Source organism: Artemia sp. Qi Xiang Cuo, chromosome 13 (assembly GCF_049724085.1).
Source record: "Artemia sp. Qi Xiang Cuo chromosome 13, ASM4972408v1, whole genome shotgun sequence".
Classification (NCBI taxonomy): Eukaryota; Metazoa; Arthropoda; class Branchiopoda; order Anostraca; family Artemiidae; genus Artemia; species Artemia sp. Qi Xiang Cuo.
Window position 1 is genome coordinate 42,689,403 of NC_142806.1, and position 16,888 is coordinate 42,706,290.

Consider the following 16,888-nt stretch of genomic DNA (forward strand, 5'->3'; position numbering starts at 1 on the left):
ATACCCGTTATTACCCGTTGAAATACCCGTATGAAATACCGGGTTAAACGGGTTACCGGGTATTTACCAGTTACTGGTTATTATTACCCGTTGAAATACCCGTTATTGCCCGAAAAATACCCGTATAAAAGCAAATACCCGTTAAATACCCATTATTGCTAAATTACTCAGTCATCATTGATTTTAAAAGATGCGACTGTAAAGTTGCCATTACTAATCTTCGCTCAGACACACAGTTCAGACACACATAGAAAAGCAAACAAAATAACATAGACGACATGATATTATCTCTATTGATATAGGACAACAGCGGCGGCAGATAGGAAATAGTGGGGGGGGGTCTCCCTGCCAAATAATTCATCAATTTTTTGTGTAATTATTTCTATAATGCAAGAAAACTTTCGAAGGCTGAAGAATTTATTAAAAATAAACGTCTTGGCCTGTAAAACAGCAATAAAAAGCGCTCTAGTTTATACATAAATAATACCCGTTGAAAAAATATACCCGGTTGAAAAATACCCGTTATTACCCGTTGAAATACCCGTATGAAATACCGGGTTAAACGGGTTATCGGGGTATTTACCAGTTACCGTGTATTATTACCCGTTGAAATACCCGTTATTGCCCGAAAAATACCCGTATAAAAGCAAATACCCGTTAAATACCTATTATTGCTAAATTACTCAGTCATCATTGATTTTACTAGATGCGACTGTAAAGTTGCCATTACTAATCTACGCTCAGACACACACAGTTCAGACACACATAGAAAAGCAAACAAAATAACATAGACGACATGATATTATCTCTATTGATATAGGACAACAGTGGCTGCAGATAGGTAATAGTGGGGGGGGGGGGTCTCCCTCCCGAATAATTCACCAATTTTTTGTGTAATTATTTCTATATTGCAAGAAAACTTTCGAAGGCTGAAGAATTTATTAAAAATAAACGTCTTGGCCTGTAAAACAGTAATAAAAAGCGCTCTAGTTTATACATATATAATACCCGTTGAAAAAATATACCCGGTTGAAAAATACCCGTTATTACCCGTTGAAATACCGGGTTAAACGGGTTATCGGGGTATTTACCAGTTACCGGGTATTATTACCCGTTGAAATACCCGTTATTGCCCGAAAAATACCCGTATAAAAGCAAATACCCATTAAATACCTATTAAATACCCATTAATTCACCAATTTTTTGTGTAATTATTTCTATATTGCAAGAAAACTTTTGAAGGCTGAGGAATTTATCAAAAATAAACGTCTTGACCTGTAAAACAGTAATAAAAAGCGCTCTAGTTTATACATAAATAATGGAATATTTCGAATCTGAACAAGGTGTGTAATAGAGGACGGTGGATATTTATTGGAGGCATGAGATAACAGTAACAAAGAAATATGGAAGAGAAATTTGACCGTTTTAATGGTTAATTGGGAACCTACACACGCATGTATATCTCAAAAAGTTAGGAAAAGTCAGGAGGCACACTTGTGCCTCTTTAAAGAGGCGACACACCACAATGTAAAGCGATTTCCGGTCCTAGCGGTCGCAGAGAGACGGCGGTGATCGCATTTTGTAGCCTAAGCTCAAACTAAAAAACATGCGAAATCCCCCCCTCCGACGTTATCGTCCTGGGGGAAAGTGGGCCGGCAGTTCTGACCCTCCCCTCACACCCCCGTTAAAGTTGTCTGATCGGGCTGAAATTTATAGGATAAGCGTTCCTATGGCCGGGGAGCTTATCCTCAAAATTTCAGCTCAATCCAATCACTCCTTCCTTGTTTTCCAAAAACCCAATATAGCTACTTAATGTTCATCAAACATTATATTTTGTTAGCCACGCCTACAGGCCACATTTGGCAAGGGATCCGGGTGAATGAGGACTCGTTCGCAGAGGAATTCGACCTGTTAGGGCCTTTTGATATTTTCAGACCAAAAAATTATCCCCCGAATTTACATTTACGAAAAACCTCGTTTTTTCCCATAAGAGCCCATGTTAGAGGAATGCTGCCAAGAGCTTGCATCGGCATTCGTCTCGGAACTACGTCATTCACTGATGAATGTCAAGAGATTTTAATCACGCAAGTCGATGAAACATTACGTCTCGTCTGATGAAAATTAAAAAAGGTTTTAATAGTATAAAAATAAAGCATTTAGGATTGTTGCTTAATTTTTTTTTCGTTTACAGGTAAGTCTCCACTGCTTTGATAACATGCCGTATACCCGCATGCTCGAAGAAAAGTTGAAAAAAGAAAATCTTACTGTGCATTTGATTTGAGTATTCAGGAATTAAAAGCCTTAACACAAGAATCTTCAAGGGGGGGGGAGGGGTTGGGGGCGCAGCCCCCCAACTTTAACTCCTGACACAATCAGCTAACAGTTAGTCAAGTAATAATAAGTAATAAACTGTACAAAAACGTGCAGAAATTATTTGAAAAAAAACTACATTTTCTAAAGAGTTAAAGAGGCTGAATCACAAGTTTGAACCTTAAAATGTACAGGGATTAGGAGGTACAGTTGGGGTGCTGCCGCCCCCAAACACCCCGCTTTTCCAGCCTCTTTTGTTAAGCTTTAGCCTGCAATCCTTTAGCCTGCAAGTCCTTTAGCCTGCAATCAGTTGGTCGTACCAAGTTCATCACATTATAGCTTGTTATCGGTTAGGGGAAAATCTCCTGTAAAAAATCCAGGAAACAGGCTCAGTACTGTTTCTAATCAAAGAGATGTAATAGGATGTTCTTACGGTAAAAAATTACAGCAGACTTCGTTTGTGTTGCAAAGTATTTCTGTGCAAGGGAAAAAGCAGGGGTTGAGGGGGGCGGTACACCCCCAAAATAAAAATCTTAACAAAAGGCTGCAAAAGCGGGGGGTTTGGAGGGCGGCAGCCCCCTAACTGTAGGTCCTAATCCCTGTACGTTTTAAGGTTCGAACTTGTGACTCAGCCTCTTTAACTCTTTAGAAAACGTAGTTTTTTTCAAATAATTAATGGAAAAGCCCTCCGTGGGAAGGTGTGCAGTTCTGAATAGCAACGGAAACTAAAAAAAAATAGTATATTATATTTATGAATATTATATGTTAATACTATATTATAGATTAATACTAATACTATAGATTGTTAATGTTTAAATTTTTTATGGACAGAAAGTGTTGTCAAATTTAACTAATCAGTTTTGCTTTTTTATTTACACGGATCAAGCTGGCAAGAGTGACGTGCTGCTCTGAAAAATCGCTGTTTTCAGTATGAATAGATAGGTCCAGATACTTTTTTTTTTTTTTTTTTTTTTTTTTTTGTTTGAATTGTTTTTTTTTTTTTGGGTGCTTTAACAAAGGTCAATATTTGCATCATTGGATGCTTAGTAGAAATTCCATCACATAACCGAAATTGACTAGAGTTTAAAATTTATTTTATTAAAATACCTACTTTAACGACTGCATGTTTTTTTTTTTTTAAGAGCGTGGGTATAAGAGTAAGAAGTGAAATGGGGCGATGATTATTTAAATCATTCTTATCACCGCTTTTATATCGTGGTATAATTTCTTTATTTTTTTTTAAACAAATATGAAAACACGCTTCTTAAGTGGCAACTTAATATGATCCACTAACTGGCTAGAAATAAGAGAATAAAGTGACTTTGAAGTTTTAATTGTCATAAAATCAGGTCCAGCTTGATTTAATTTTTCATTTTTTCAATACTTTTCAATTTTTATTTAAATTCAAATACTTTATCGAAATTTTTTATCTTTAAAAAATTTCTACGTTATTGAGTCTATGATTAATATTATCTAATGCACATTTGACATAGTTTTGTAGATGAAATTTAAAAAGGATTGTGACAAAAACCTCTATCACCTGAAAGACAGAAATTTTTAAAAAAAAAAAAAATAAACAGAAGAAAAATGGCAACATTTGTCATCCTTTCTCGACTAGGTGTAAGAGTCTTATATCTTATCTCATAAAAAAAGGATATGCATCTACAAATCTTGTAATCTTCTTTCCTCTGTTGTCTATTTTCTGCTGACATTGAATATTTGCCAAAATATCCATTTAATGCTTTTTCCTAGTTTTACCACTGTCGTAGGAAGCCCATCCCATAAATATTTCTTATAAAACATCCAACTGACTAGAAAAAAGAATCTCAAAAGGATCAATTTGTTGTCTCTATAGAAACGGACTTCAAATCTTATCAGATTTTTTAGCTATTCAAATATTCTAAATTATATATTAAAGGTTGACGGATCTCAGGTGTTTATACCAAGCTTGGCGATGGAATTCCCCCTGCGACTATTGTTTTGGCAGTTAATTTAAAAAACAAGCTTTAGAGGGCACTTGAACTTTGAATATCCTTTCCAAGAACCCTCTCTGGATAACCTACGTCCACTGGCTTTATACGATTACTCCTGGAAAGAAAACCCCCTTCTCGGTAAAAAATGCGACAATTTCTATTTTGTTGATCCCAGGTTGAAACCTCCGTTTAACCGTACCCAGACATGTAGGATTTCATGGTATCATTATAGTTACAGCAACAACCAAACGTTTAATAATGCGTTTTTAAAGAAACTAGTCACGAAAAATTTCCAATTACCGCTAACTTGGAAATGATAACTTGGATGGTAATGGTAATAATCATTTATGATCACAAACAATTTTTGTAATTTCTAAAGAGGCTGACGTTGCCTCCATTGTGAGACAACGAAGATAATGATACCTTGGACATATTCTTCACATGTCAGCTCATAGACTTTCAAAAATGTTCTCCAGTGACAACCGAAAGGCGCCCATCATCGAGGAAGACCAATTAGAACGCTCCGTAGGAGTTACGAACCTGACAGAAGAGCCCTTAAAACGGGTTTCATCCCAGAGAGGAAGGGCATCTACAAAGTGGCCCACCGTACGAGAAGATTTGGGGATACTCACTGACGCCCTATGTGCCTCTGAAGGCACTAGGAAAACTAAGGTATAGGGTCTGATAACCCCTCATACATGACGCCGAATAGAAAAATTGCACCAGGTTTATTGTTTTGATTTTTATTAGTATATGGTGATTCGAAGGGTGTCCAATTTGACCACTAATTAACAATAAATGTGTAGGGAACGTCTAACGTCCTTTTTTATAGTTGTCTCTGAGATAATATAATGTGGGATTTAATAAGATTTCATATGAAAGCTAATTTCGTCTCTCACGTTATTTTCGTGAATATCCCCAATGCTTCGGATCTTCTTCCTGCAGCTGGGCTAGACGCTCCTCCTCCCCGCTCGACATCTGAAACTCAGATGCTACTTGGGAATCCGCCCAACCGCAAGCTTCTCAGACTCACGGTGCTGGGGATCACCACGAATCGGATATTAAAGACTAACAAAAATTAAATTTGAGCTTTTTGAGTTTTTTTTCTTTTAATAAAAGTAAAGGCTACTGTAAAACTTGGAATAAAGAGCATATATTCTATATAGGAAGGGGTAGAAAAATTACGTTTAAGTTTAAGCTGTTCTAAAGTACACCTCAATAAGCATTTTTCCGTGTCAATCGTTTTTATCCCACTTGGCGATCAGGTTCTTGCTTTTATTGAGAGATTGACAATATTGATTTTCAGCGAGATTGGCGATTTTTGTCCGTTTGATAATCAATTTAACTCAACAATCAAAAACGTAAACTGTTATTATTTTTCATTATCACTCTGTAATTATTTGCTTTTGTGTAAAACTGGATAAAACTATATTCAAAGGCGGTTGCTGAACCCCCTAAAACGCTCCACTCTTTACGTAAAACCTTGACTTTTTTTCTTAGTGATCCTAATATGAAAGCTCTAAAACTTCAAAAAAATGCTCTCTAAAGTTGGACTTTTTCATCAATAAGTATACAGAATGAAAGGGATCCTTTTGTTTTATTTGTTTTAAACAATACAATTATTCATTTTAAATTTTATGAAAGGCAGTCAGTAAATAAAATATTCTCATGGCTATCCTTGTTGCATTCTAAAATGCTTCTAGAAAAGTTATTGCGAAATATTAATGCAAGGAACTGGTGACCAAAGGCGCGGCAGCCTTCCCCCTTTTATGTGTATTATAATTTTGCTCGTCCTAAGCTTTAAAGTTGCTCATTGCTTTCGTTTTAAAAAATTAGTTTTTTATTGAGTTTATTTACTGATAAGAAACCGAGCCTTTACGCTAATTGACCTCATTTAGGTTACTGGTGCAGTTATGAATTCAAAAGGGGAAGTTGTTTGGGTCCTCAATGGAACTTGGGACAACAAGATGGAAGCCGCAAAAGTAGCTGAAAAACGATCTCAGGTCAAAGGGAAGCAAGTTCTTGAAACAGAGGTACCAATTGTTGTTTGGCAAAGAAGATATCCTCCGTAAGTTCAAATTTTTTCTATTTTGTGTATTAGTGTGGTATGTGTTATTAGGCAGTATTAACCTGTTACTCGAAAGACATTTTTCCCGGTTCTTGGAAGGCATAAAGGTTTTCACCTGGCCAAAAAAATGAAAAAAACTTTGGAATAAACTCGGAAGTTTAAAAGTATGAATAAGTCCCTAGCTGTAACTGATATCTTTGTCGTGAGAAAGACAACAAAAAAATCCGAAATTATCAATAAAACGTAAAAGAATAAATTACAGAAAATAACGGAAGTTGGTAAAAAGCCATTTATTTATGGGATTTTATGAGGATCTTAGTCTTTTTGTGTTTTATTATTTTTGCAAAGTTTGAGAGATTGTACGCAAATTGTACAGAACAGATTTCGCCCTGTCTCTGGTATATGACCTTTTGAAGCCAAGGATATGAGCATGCAAGTTTTCAGACAATCAGAAATTTTTTTGGTTCCTTTTTAAACCTGATTTTTCTCTGGTTTGTGGAGGGGGGGGGGGTTACCCTAAATTATATTTTTTCACATTTGGCTCCCCTTGGTCCAGGGAATTATGGCTATAACTTTAAGACTGATCAGAGACATTAACTTTTGGGCTTATTTCAGGGTTCCCTAATATCCTACTCCATCCCAACAAAATATTTGGTCTTCCTATCTCTAACGATGATTTTTGAAGTTTTAAGCCAATCTCGAAAACAAAGCCTTGGGTATTTTTGGGACCCTAATTTTGGGAGTCCGCCCCCCCCCCCCAAAAAAAAAAATACTTATGACCCTTTTTGGTCCAATTTTTGGCGGAACCAAAAACTCTTTTACATTTTTCCTTGTGAATTAGTGTCCCATCGCCCAATGACTTAAGGATAGAAGTTTCAAACCGATCGAATAAAATTTGGCCTCATTTTTGAGGGCCCATGCCCCCAAAAAATGTTTTGAGTTAATCGAAAGAAAAGATTTTTAGCTCTTTTGGGCCCTTTTTAGGTGTGCTGGATTCCAATTTTGTTTTTAGGTCCCTTTTGGGCCGAACGTTTATGGCTATAAGTACACTTTTGTATTTTTCTACTATAAAACCTATTTTTAAACGTTTGCTAATTTGCATTATTTATGATCCTTGCCCTAGGTGCTGTTGGAGGGGGGGACATGTCATCCCGACGAAGTAATACATATATAGGATTTTGCGACTATTCTTATCAAAATTGCTATCTCAGAAGGTTATTTATACTCCTTTTGGATGTCTCGGAAGGTTATAAAACAAAGAAATAAATCTGGAAGGTTACTAGGGGGATAGAAAAAAGGGCTTTGGAGAGGGGTTGGTTGCCCTCGGATCCCTGTTGATTGTTAAAAAGGGCTCTAGAATTTAATTTCTAATCGACCAATCCCCCTCTTAATTTTTTAAGGCTACTCCTTCCATACAAAGTAGTTGCCGAAAAAAAGGAAGAAAGAGATGCTACATTGAAGGTAAATGGATATCAGTAGCGGTTCAGGCCTCTCTCGCGCCCGGGGCAAAATCTTGATTAGCCCCCTCCCCCGTCTGCCAAAAATTTTCCGGTCAAATTTTAACAACATTTTCATTTATTAACAATATTTGCTATTTATTTAAATCTAACTCTTCTTACTTTAACCTCTGAAAAATTATTAATTATATTTTCCCAATTAATAGCTTTCTTCGCGTTCTATGCTCATTAATGCTAAATCATTTAGTCACTTTTGGCCCATAGTCGATCTGACCTTTCTTACTAATTGACGTAAGTGCTGATCCCCCACCCCAGCACCAAAGAAATGACGACAGCTGTGAAAAAGTTAAAATATGGACATGCATCTGGAGTCAATGGGATCACGGCAGAGATGTTGAAGACATGTTTTCGAGCCTCCATAACTATTTGGACTGCTCACCTAGCGGTCCTCTGGAATAACGAAAGAGTACCAAAAGATTAGATCAAGGACATGCTGGCCAAACTCTTCAAGAAGGGCGATGAGCTAATCTGTGACAACTGGAGGAGCATCAAGTTTCGACCTGGTAGGACTTGCTATGATCTTATTTTTATTCTTAGACTAATGGTTCAAGAGTCTGGGGAATGGGACAAAAGTAATATTCATGCTTCATTGATTTTGAAAAGGCATTCGATTCTTTTGATCAAATGATTTTATGGAAGATTTTGAATTACACTATTACGGATTGCCTGATAAACTAGTCAAAATGAAAATCACTCTCTATAAAGATAGTGAATGTTGTGTGCCCACAGAAACTGGGGATACGCCTTGCTTCAAGATAGTGTCTGGTGGCAAACATATATGTGTTCCATCCCCTTTACTGTTTGTTATTGTTATAGATTACATTATAAGGCAGTCTTAAGGCTCTGGAGTGAAGTTTTGCAGCCTACAGGTCTCTGACTTGGACTTCGCTGATGACGCTTTTCTTCTCGAAGAAGCGAAACAAGCGTGACTGCACCTGCTACTCGACGCCATAGATGAAAAGGTCGGAAAAGTGGGACTTACAGTAATTGTCGGTAATGACAAAGAGAATGGCTACATCTGACTCTGCTGACACTGAAATGCAAAGATAAAGCAATTGAACAGGTCAATGAATTTAGCTACCTCGGGAGTTCAATTGATTATAATGGTGAAATAACAAACGAAATGAAGAGAAGGATTCGATGAGCTAGATCGGCTTTTAATAAGTTGAAACCAATATAGCGCAGTAGGAAACACTCTATGCGCTTGAAGCTCCGCCTCACGAATGGCAATGGGATGTGCATTCTCCTCTATGCAAGTGAATGCTAGAAACTAAATGTCCAATTGGAGAATTCCGTCCTAGCCTTTGAAAACATGCGCCTTAGAAGAATACTGAACATATCGTGGTAGGAAAAGGTCACGAACAACGGAGTTTGCCAGAAAATCGGTCAACCATTCGTTACTGACCTTTTGAAACGTAGGAGGGACGTACCTTGGTCCTTCGTATTCCAGAGAATCCACTCCCATGTAGATTTTATGAGTGGTGCCCTGAAGGGAGGCGTAAAAGACGTCCAAGAACACCTTGCGACTGCAGTATGAACAGGATCTGAGTAGAGGGAAGATGCCTCCTCAACTGCAGTGGGGGGAAGTAAGGGCTGCAGCTCAGCTTTATGATGTCTCGCGAGGTTTCGTAGACGCCCTATGCGCCATTCCTGGCTTTGAAGGGTCTAAGGTGAACGACCTCTCATTACTGGCCACTGACACTGCACTGCGAAGACCCCTTCATCTCCGTACTGCACAATTAATTCTAACACATCTATAGGTTTCTTTAAGAGAATGTGTCGGTGTTGAATTATTTTCTTCATGTCTTGGAGTTAGTGGAACAACTAATAGGGATCTTAACCATCGCAGTATTTTACTTTTATTGCTACTGACTTTTATTTTCAAGGAGTGGTGATGAAGATATAGGAACAATGAAAATATCGGATTCAATTTGCTTGTACTTACTGCCAACTTCGCCCTCTACTTAATCTTAATAAAAATAAAAATTGAAAAAACTACAAAATGATTATAGCCGTTAGATTATTTATTTGAAATTTTGCATCTCTAAAATTTCTGCGCCCGTGGCAAATGCCCCCTCTGTCCTCCCTCAAATCGCCACTGATGGATATTTACTTAGGCGGCGCTATAGCCATGCCTCTGGCTATAGAGGCATGCCTCCTCTTATTATTTGTATGAAGATTAGTGGAGGACTTGCGTTGCTCTACTTCAAAACCAATAGCCATTTCAAATATGGGTTTGGGTATACTAAGATGAATAAGAAAATAAAAAAGGGATATTCTAGTGGTGTTTACTTTATCAACTGTTCCGAACTAAATGTTTTTCCTCTTTGTTCTCTTTCTTGTGTGCTTTTGTCAAAAAAGTTCCCGTCCTATTCAATAGCATAAAAATACTGTTTTACCATTTAGAGAATAAAGAAATGTGTTTTATTGAATATCTATAAATCTTGTGCCATCATGGAAGGCGGGCCTTATAATAGGAGAGTACCCTACTAAATGGCTGTGTATGTTGTGTTTAGAAACTTTGTTGCAGAATGCCCCCAAATTAAATCTGTGAAGCATTAACTGCTCAACTTTAAGATTTTTTTATTGAATTTTTAATTTTTTTTTTTTTTTTTTTTTTTTGTTAGTCTAGGGGGAAAGAGGATAAAGTTTGTGCAGTCAATAGGGATAATAGTTATTAGGTGTATTTATTATAAGGAATAGAAATAGGTCTTTGCCTAGAATTCAGAGTTGTCCTTTGTCTTATAGCAAAGCACGTGGCTTTGCGAGCAAATAGCAAGTCTCGTCGGACTAGCAGATCCTAGAGCTGTTTTCGCCAGAAATCATCTTCTTTTCTTCAACTGCTTTTTTCGCCCCACGTCGCGTTCCTGGACCTGTTAGTCCCTGTAATAATCTAATTAATTGTTTTAATCGTTATGTCAGTGATATTCGTGTTTTTGTGACTCCAAAGAGAACTTAAATTAATGGATGCAGTTTGACTATTTTATTTATTTGAACTCCGAACAGCGTGAAGCAGGAAGCAGTATATTTTCATCTTCTCTTTAGGCCGGAAGCCGAGAAATATTACAACTTCTCAGAATTCGCTTGTCAATTAAATGAATTAGAAGAAGGTGTTGCTCCAACTGATAGTCGACTCCGACCTGATCAAAGACTTATGGAGGAGGGGGATTGGGATCAATCCAATGAAAAAAAGGAAAGTTTGGAAAATAAACAGAGAGCAACTAGAAGAACGAGAGAACTAGAGGCGGAGCTTGCTGCACAAGATGGTATATTTTTGACATTAAATTCTGGAAATAATTCAAACATTTGTTTTTTTATTTAAGGCTGGGATCTATAAACTTATTTTAAGGTTTTTTACGTTCTTTTTGTTCTGAATCTACTTAACCAATTACAGTGGAGGCTCAATATCATAATTTTTGTTGTTTTTTTTTTCTACTATTAATGCTTCTAACAACTCATTGCAGCACCAAGCCGCCTGAGGAAAACACAGCTACACACTCTCCTCCTCCATCCCAATCTATTTAAAGCCTCTCTATTTACACCCTCCCACGAAGTATCCATTTCCCTTATACCTTTTCTTACGACATCCTCCCATCCCATTCATGGACGACCTGCTTTTCGTTTGGCCCTACACGGTTGGCTGACAAGGATAATCTTTGGCAATTCGTCATCCTTCATCCGTAGGATGTGTCCTAGCCATCTCTACCTTTCTTCCATTATAGGCCTTTTTTCAGTTACTAAATTATAAGATTCAAGTAGAATTTCTTACTCTGTATTTAAAAGTTCAGTTAGAACTGTTCCATAATCCCAATTTTTATGCAGTGATTTTTTGTTGTCTGTTCTTGCAAGTAACTTGTCTGATTGTATTATTAGGCTTTGCGTGAAAAAAGTTTAATTTGAAAATCATATCCTTTATTTTTGCGTCAAAAACTGTATTTATCAGTGTAAATAGTTTCGCACATCTTAACTTGAATGTACGTTGCATATGCCTTAATCAGTTAGAAAAAAGATCTGACATACCTCAATGATTTTTTTGTACTTTTCTAGTTTAGGAACAAAATGAATCATAATAAAAATTCTATGCATTTGATTTGACAGCTTAGGTGTTTCATTTTATTGACATTGTCTGTCATCTAGGCATTTTCAAATTCAGTCTGATATATCTTTCTATGGGCCTCTTGTGAGCAGATTTAAGGGTAGGCAGAATGTAGGTGACTATATTTATTTCCGAGAAAGAGGCTATGCTACTTTAAAGTGTCATCTATCCATATGTACATCGGCGTGCCCGAAATTAAATGCGGTAATATTTTGGTATTTTACAGAGATCGTAGGCAAGGTTTAAATTTATATTTTTGAGAACTACCATCTGCTCAATGAGTTAATTGAGAAAATTAGCTGAGTAATATGGCTTTATTTTGGTGTCCTTAACATACTTCAGATGGTCCTGTGCCTCTAAAAGTACCAATTTTTTGGATAGTTTGGTCATTTTTAAAATATCAGTATTTTGAACGATCCGCTCATTATATGCTCAGGATTTTTGGAAGTACTCACTTTCAAAGGCTAGAAGCTTTCTTATCTCTATTTACGTGCCATAACTTGGCTGATTACGTCAGGGTTGACACAATATTTCCAATGAACATCCTGAGTTAAACACTAAATGAAAAGACATGCGATCACCAGATTCTCTTTTTCGTGTTGACAGTTGATTGGTCTATGCCGGACACTACTCCTTTCTACAGTGAGATGTTTATCCACTTCACTTGTAATCAATTAGATTGTGAAGTAATATTGATTAGCAGAAAGATACTCCTAATAATATATAAAGCTGAAGAAGAAGCAGTGGTGTTAATTGGGGAAGGGGTCTGTGCCCTCACCCCCTAGATTTTTCGTCTCCCCTTAGATTTCCAAAAATACCCTTTTCAGGGTACTTCCGTTGAAAAATACTTTTTTTTGTATTTTCGTTGCAAATATTGAAAAACGACGAATTTGCCCTTCTCCCCTAAACTTTCGTGAACTAACGCCACTAAAAAGAAGAAAGGTAGCTTTTCTATAATAAAAAAGAAAGCTTCAGTAAGTAAATAGAAATGTAAAAAAAAAAATGGTAATAAAAATAAATGATAATAAAAATAAAAGTAAAACCTAGAGTTAGAGTGTGAAACAACCCGAAATTACTGTGAAGGAGAGGGGGGCGTTGCTCCCTACAGCCTCTCACTCGTAATGTTCAGGTGGTTGCTGACATTTTGAAAAACATTTTGATATTTTCAGTGTGAACATGAACGTGATGCATTTTCAGGCTACTCGTGAATAACTCAAATTCTTCAGTGAATTACTTATAAAGCTACAAGCATACTGACATGTTCCTCACAAATTCTGTTATTGTTTACTAGTCTTTTTAGTGTACAGTTTCATTGTCTTCTGTTGAGGCCATGCTATTTAATTACTTATATTGAGCCATTACTATTTTCCACCTCTGTTACTCCTCACTTCTAATCATAGCTTATTAAGTTTTTACGACTATCCAATCTATTTTCAAATGATTATTAAACTTTCTCTCTCTCTCCTCTCTGTCTTCCTTTTTCTCTCTTGCTCAATTCTATCTTTCTTGCATTTTGGCTCTTAAAAAAGACCATTGGTTGCCTCGTAGCCTAGTCAATTTTCAAAGTATTTTCTTCTTGATTCAGGTCGTCCTGTTCCCCAGTACGAGCCAGTTTGGTTTAAGAAAGAAATGGAACCAATCACCAATTCTGTACATCATCTATATAAAGGTGGATACTGGGAATGCAAGGAAAAACAAAATTGGAGTGTCTGCCCTGATATATTCTAATCGGTTTCCAGTGTGTTATTTCTGTTCAGTGTCTTGCTTCGTTGAGTTTTTGACAAGGGTTTTAAGCCTTTAACTTATATTTGGTATATATTGCCTATAGACGCTGGCGGTAGAAGGATGTGTTTGGAAAAATGTTGGCAGTCGTTTTTTTTCTTGTTTGGTTGGTTGCACCAACATTCTAAAGAGTTACAAATGAGTTTCAAATTCTTGAATCAGATGAAATCTGATTCAAGAATTAGAGCATGTCAATAGGAGTTTTTGTTTGAAAGGAGTTTTTAGCAGTTGTATTTACTATCTTCACTTTGCTCATTATTGATTTTTTTTTTCAAATACTTTCCTTTGTACTAAGTAATGTAACCACACCGGTTTACAGAGGCTTGTGGCCTGAATCTCCCCCTAAGATCACACCAAAGGACCTTAAGAAGACTAGTTTTCTCAACTATTGGGGTAATAGCTGTATTTGGTTGGGCCTCCCTAAATTTAAACAAATATATAATCTACTTGATTGATTTCTTACCCTGATCTGATTTGAGTTTAAATCCAGAGGGTTTTTTATTGGAAAAAGCCTGGATTGAAACTCAAGTCAATACAAATCGTGGAAGAAAAACTTTGATTTATGTCTGTTGTATTATTGTGAGTCTTCTGTAAAGGTAATATTCTGCTGCTTGTAGTATATCTATTAAAAATTGAGTCTTGGCTGGAAAATATAGATGAGTGGAATCCCTACTTCATGGCCTTTGTTTTCATCTTATTTTTGTACAAACCAATTACTCAGATGCGGGGTGAAAATTAAAACCGCTGACAGTCTAATTTCTGCCAGTTAACAATAAATGTTTCTATTTGCAGAATAGATGATTTTGTCGAGTTCTCTCTGCTTTTTAATATTTTATTTATGCTTATGTTTTTAGGCTTTAATTACTTTCTGTGGAGTTAGTGAGATTTGGTAATATTTGATTTTAATCCCTATGAAATTTTTTGTAAGTTTATTGTTTTTGTCGTTTTTTGAGCTGGCAAAGATTTTGAAAGAGTTTAGAAAAAAAAGAAAAGAAGCGTATTTCATTCACGTTGAGCTTTTGTCATATTTTTGTTGATTATAAGAAGAAATGCATGGATGATAAACTCGGATTTTCCGACTAAGACGATTGATTTACAACCACGATGTAGGTAGCTTGACCCTCCAAAATCAAAATATATTCGGTACTTGATTCATTATATAATTCTGTCAGTCCGTCGTGTAGCTTTGTGAAAGTTCCAGAAACTTTCAAGACCTGCTTGTGTATTCTCAGTCATAATTTAACGCGTGCGATCTACTATTACCGCTACCAACTCACTGCCGCACCAAGCAGCATGATGCCAATACAGCTACGCTTGCTCCCCCTCCTCCACCCCAATCTGTTCAAGGCTGTACTCTTTACCCCCTTCCATGAATTTTTAATTTTCTTAGAATCCATCCTTGTGAATCTTTTCACCCTTTTCACCTGGTGAACTTTTTTATGTTTATTTCACAAAATGGCCAATCTTTGGCGAAAAAGAACGATCTCGCAATCTGACTACCCTCATCTATAAAAGTCCTTTTTTCTTTGTAGCCCTAGAAAGCGGGATTGAACCACATTTTTCGTACAACTTGTTTAACATACAGTCAGTCAAGCGGGTACCTAAAACTATCGGTAGACATCTCCGCGTATTCTATGAAAATACCCCACAAAAATGTATTTTTCAGTGAAATGAAAATAACATTTTTTTTAATCTGGGCGAGGGGCAAAACAAATTTAGAAGGCAATTGCTCCCCTGCCCCCGATGAAGATTGTGGCTTATGTACCTATTCCGTATCAACTTCAATTTTACCCTTTTTTTTGAGTCGGTATTCGATTTTAATTACAGTTATCAAAAATCTAGCAGGGTAACTAAGTTTTATCTCAACTGTACAAATGAAAAGGCAGTAATTTAATATTCAGGGTCCCTGCGAAGTAGTGCTTAAAATACTTAGAGCTCTAAAATAGACAATTCCTTAGATTTAAAACAGTATCAGATGGTAGATTCATTTAATAGAAGTCTTAAAGCTTATGTTTTGCACCATCCGCCCACTTAAGGACAAAGAAATCAAATCAAATGATAGTCCAGAAGAAAAAAGTAACAATAGAAAAATACAGTTAACACCATTTGATTTTGAACAGCCGCCAGGTCCTCTTTAATTTAGATTGGAAGTACATAACGTACTCTATGACTGTTTTTTTCTTCTTTTTTTTCACCAGTGATGTGTGTGATTTTTGTACAAGTTGCTCTATTGATTTAAACTGAGGCCAAGTGCGGTGATAAAAGTAGCGATTATTCCTAATAGACTTATGTTTTTCATCCATGTACACAATGTTTTGATTTTCTATAAGAAAATCTTGAGAAACAAGTTCAAAATTCTACCACTACTGGACCAGTGGCGCAATTTCGTCAAAATTATGGGGGGGGGGGGGCAATATTCGAGCCAATTTTCCCAAATCAAGCGAAAATGACAGTGAAAACTGAAAAATAAGTCAAACAAAAAAGGTAAAGATATAATAAAGAAAACTGACCTGTTTCTGCGGATACATGAATTATGCAGGTTTACCCCCTGTACCGGACATTAGGATCTATAAATACATACTAAAGTTGCCCCCCCCCCCCTATTCTTTCGAGAATACCCTCTAAAATCGTATGTTATGTAGGCGTACTTATGATAGTTGGTAATCGAATAGGAGAATATTAGTTATTGAGTGATTGTTATGAAAGAACTGCTATTTTAGTGCATTTTCAAAAATATTGTTGACCCCTGGGGCACTAATGGGGATTAGTTTGGATTTCTTGACATCCATTAGATATCACAAAAATTTTCTGAATTTAATTCTACTCTCTCGTTGTTTAAAAATTAGGTTCTTTTCCATCTTCCGTTATAGAAATACAAGTTGTTATTATTAGATTAAAAATCAAAATTACGCTAAAATTGAAGCTCAACTTTAAACTTGATCCCGTGAGTTAATTATATAGTAGTGGTGCCAGTAACGATGGTGATGAAAAAGAAGGGGGAGAGTAATAGGAATTAATCGGCATGGCGATGCTAAACCGGAATATGGACGATTAAAGCGTTGAAACGTTGCATGGCCATGCTTATAGTCTTCAACCGTTGCATGGCCGGGCTCATAGAAGTGGTCACTTCTCATGCATATAT

At 36.5% G+C, this 16,888-nt stretch overlaps 1 protein-coding gene across 2 annotated transcripts in view; it reads left to right on the forward strand.

The window, feature by feature from the left end:
- The window catches only part of Osbp (oxysterol binding protein), a 119,449-nt gene extending 104,632 nt beyond the window's left edge, over positions 1–14,817 (forward strand). For both annotated transcript variants that reach the window (XM_089099314.1, XM_089099315.1), the window contains 3 exons: positions 6,182–6,351; positions 10,914–11,134; positions 13,550–14,817. In XM_089099314.1, the coding sequence (XP_088955440.1) occupies positions 6,182–6,351; positions 10,914–11,134; positions 13,550–13,692 (534 nt within the window). In that variant the 3' untranslated portion in view covers positions 13,693–14,817. The remainder of the gene's footprint in view (positions 1–6,181; positions 6,352–10,913; positions 11,135–13,549) is intronic.
- Positions 14,818–16,888: the final 2,071 nt, after the last annotated feature.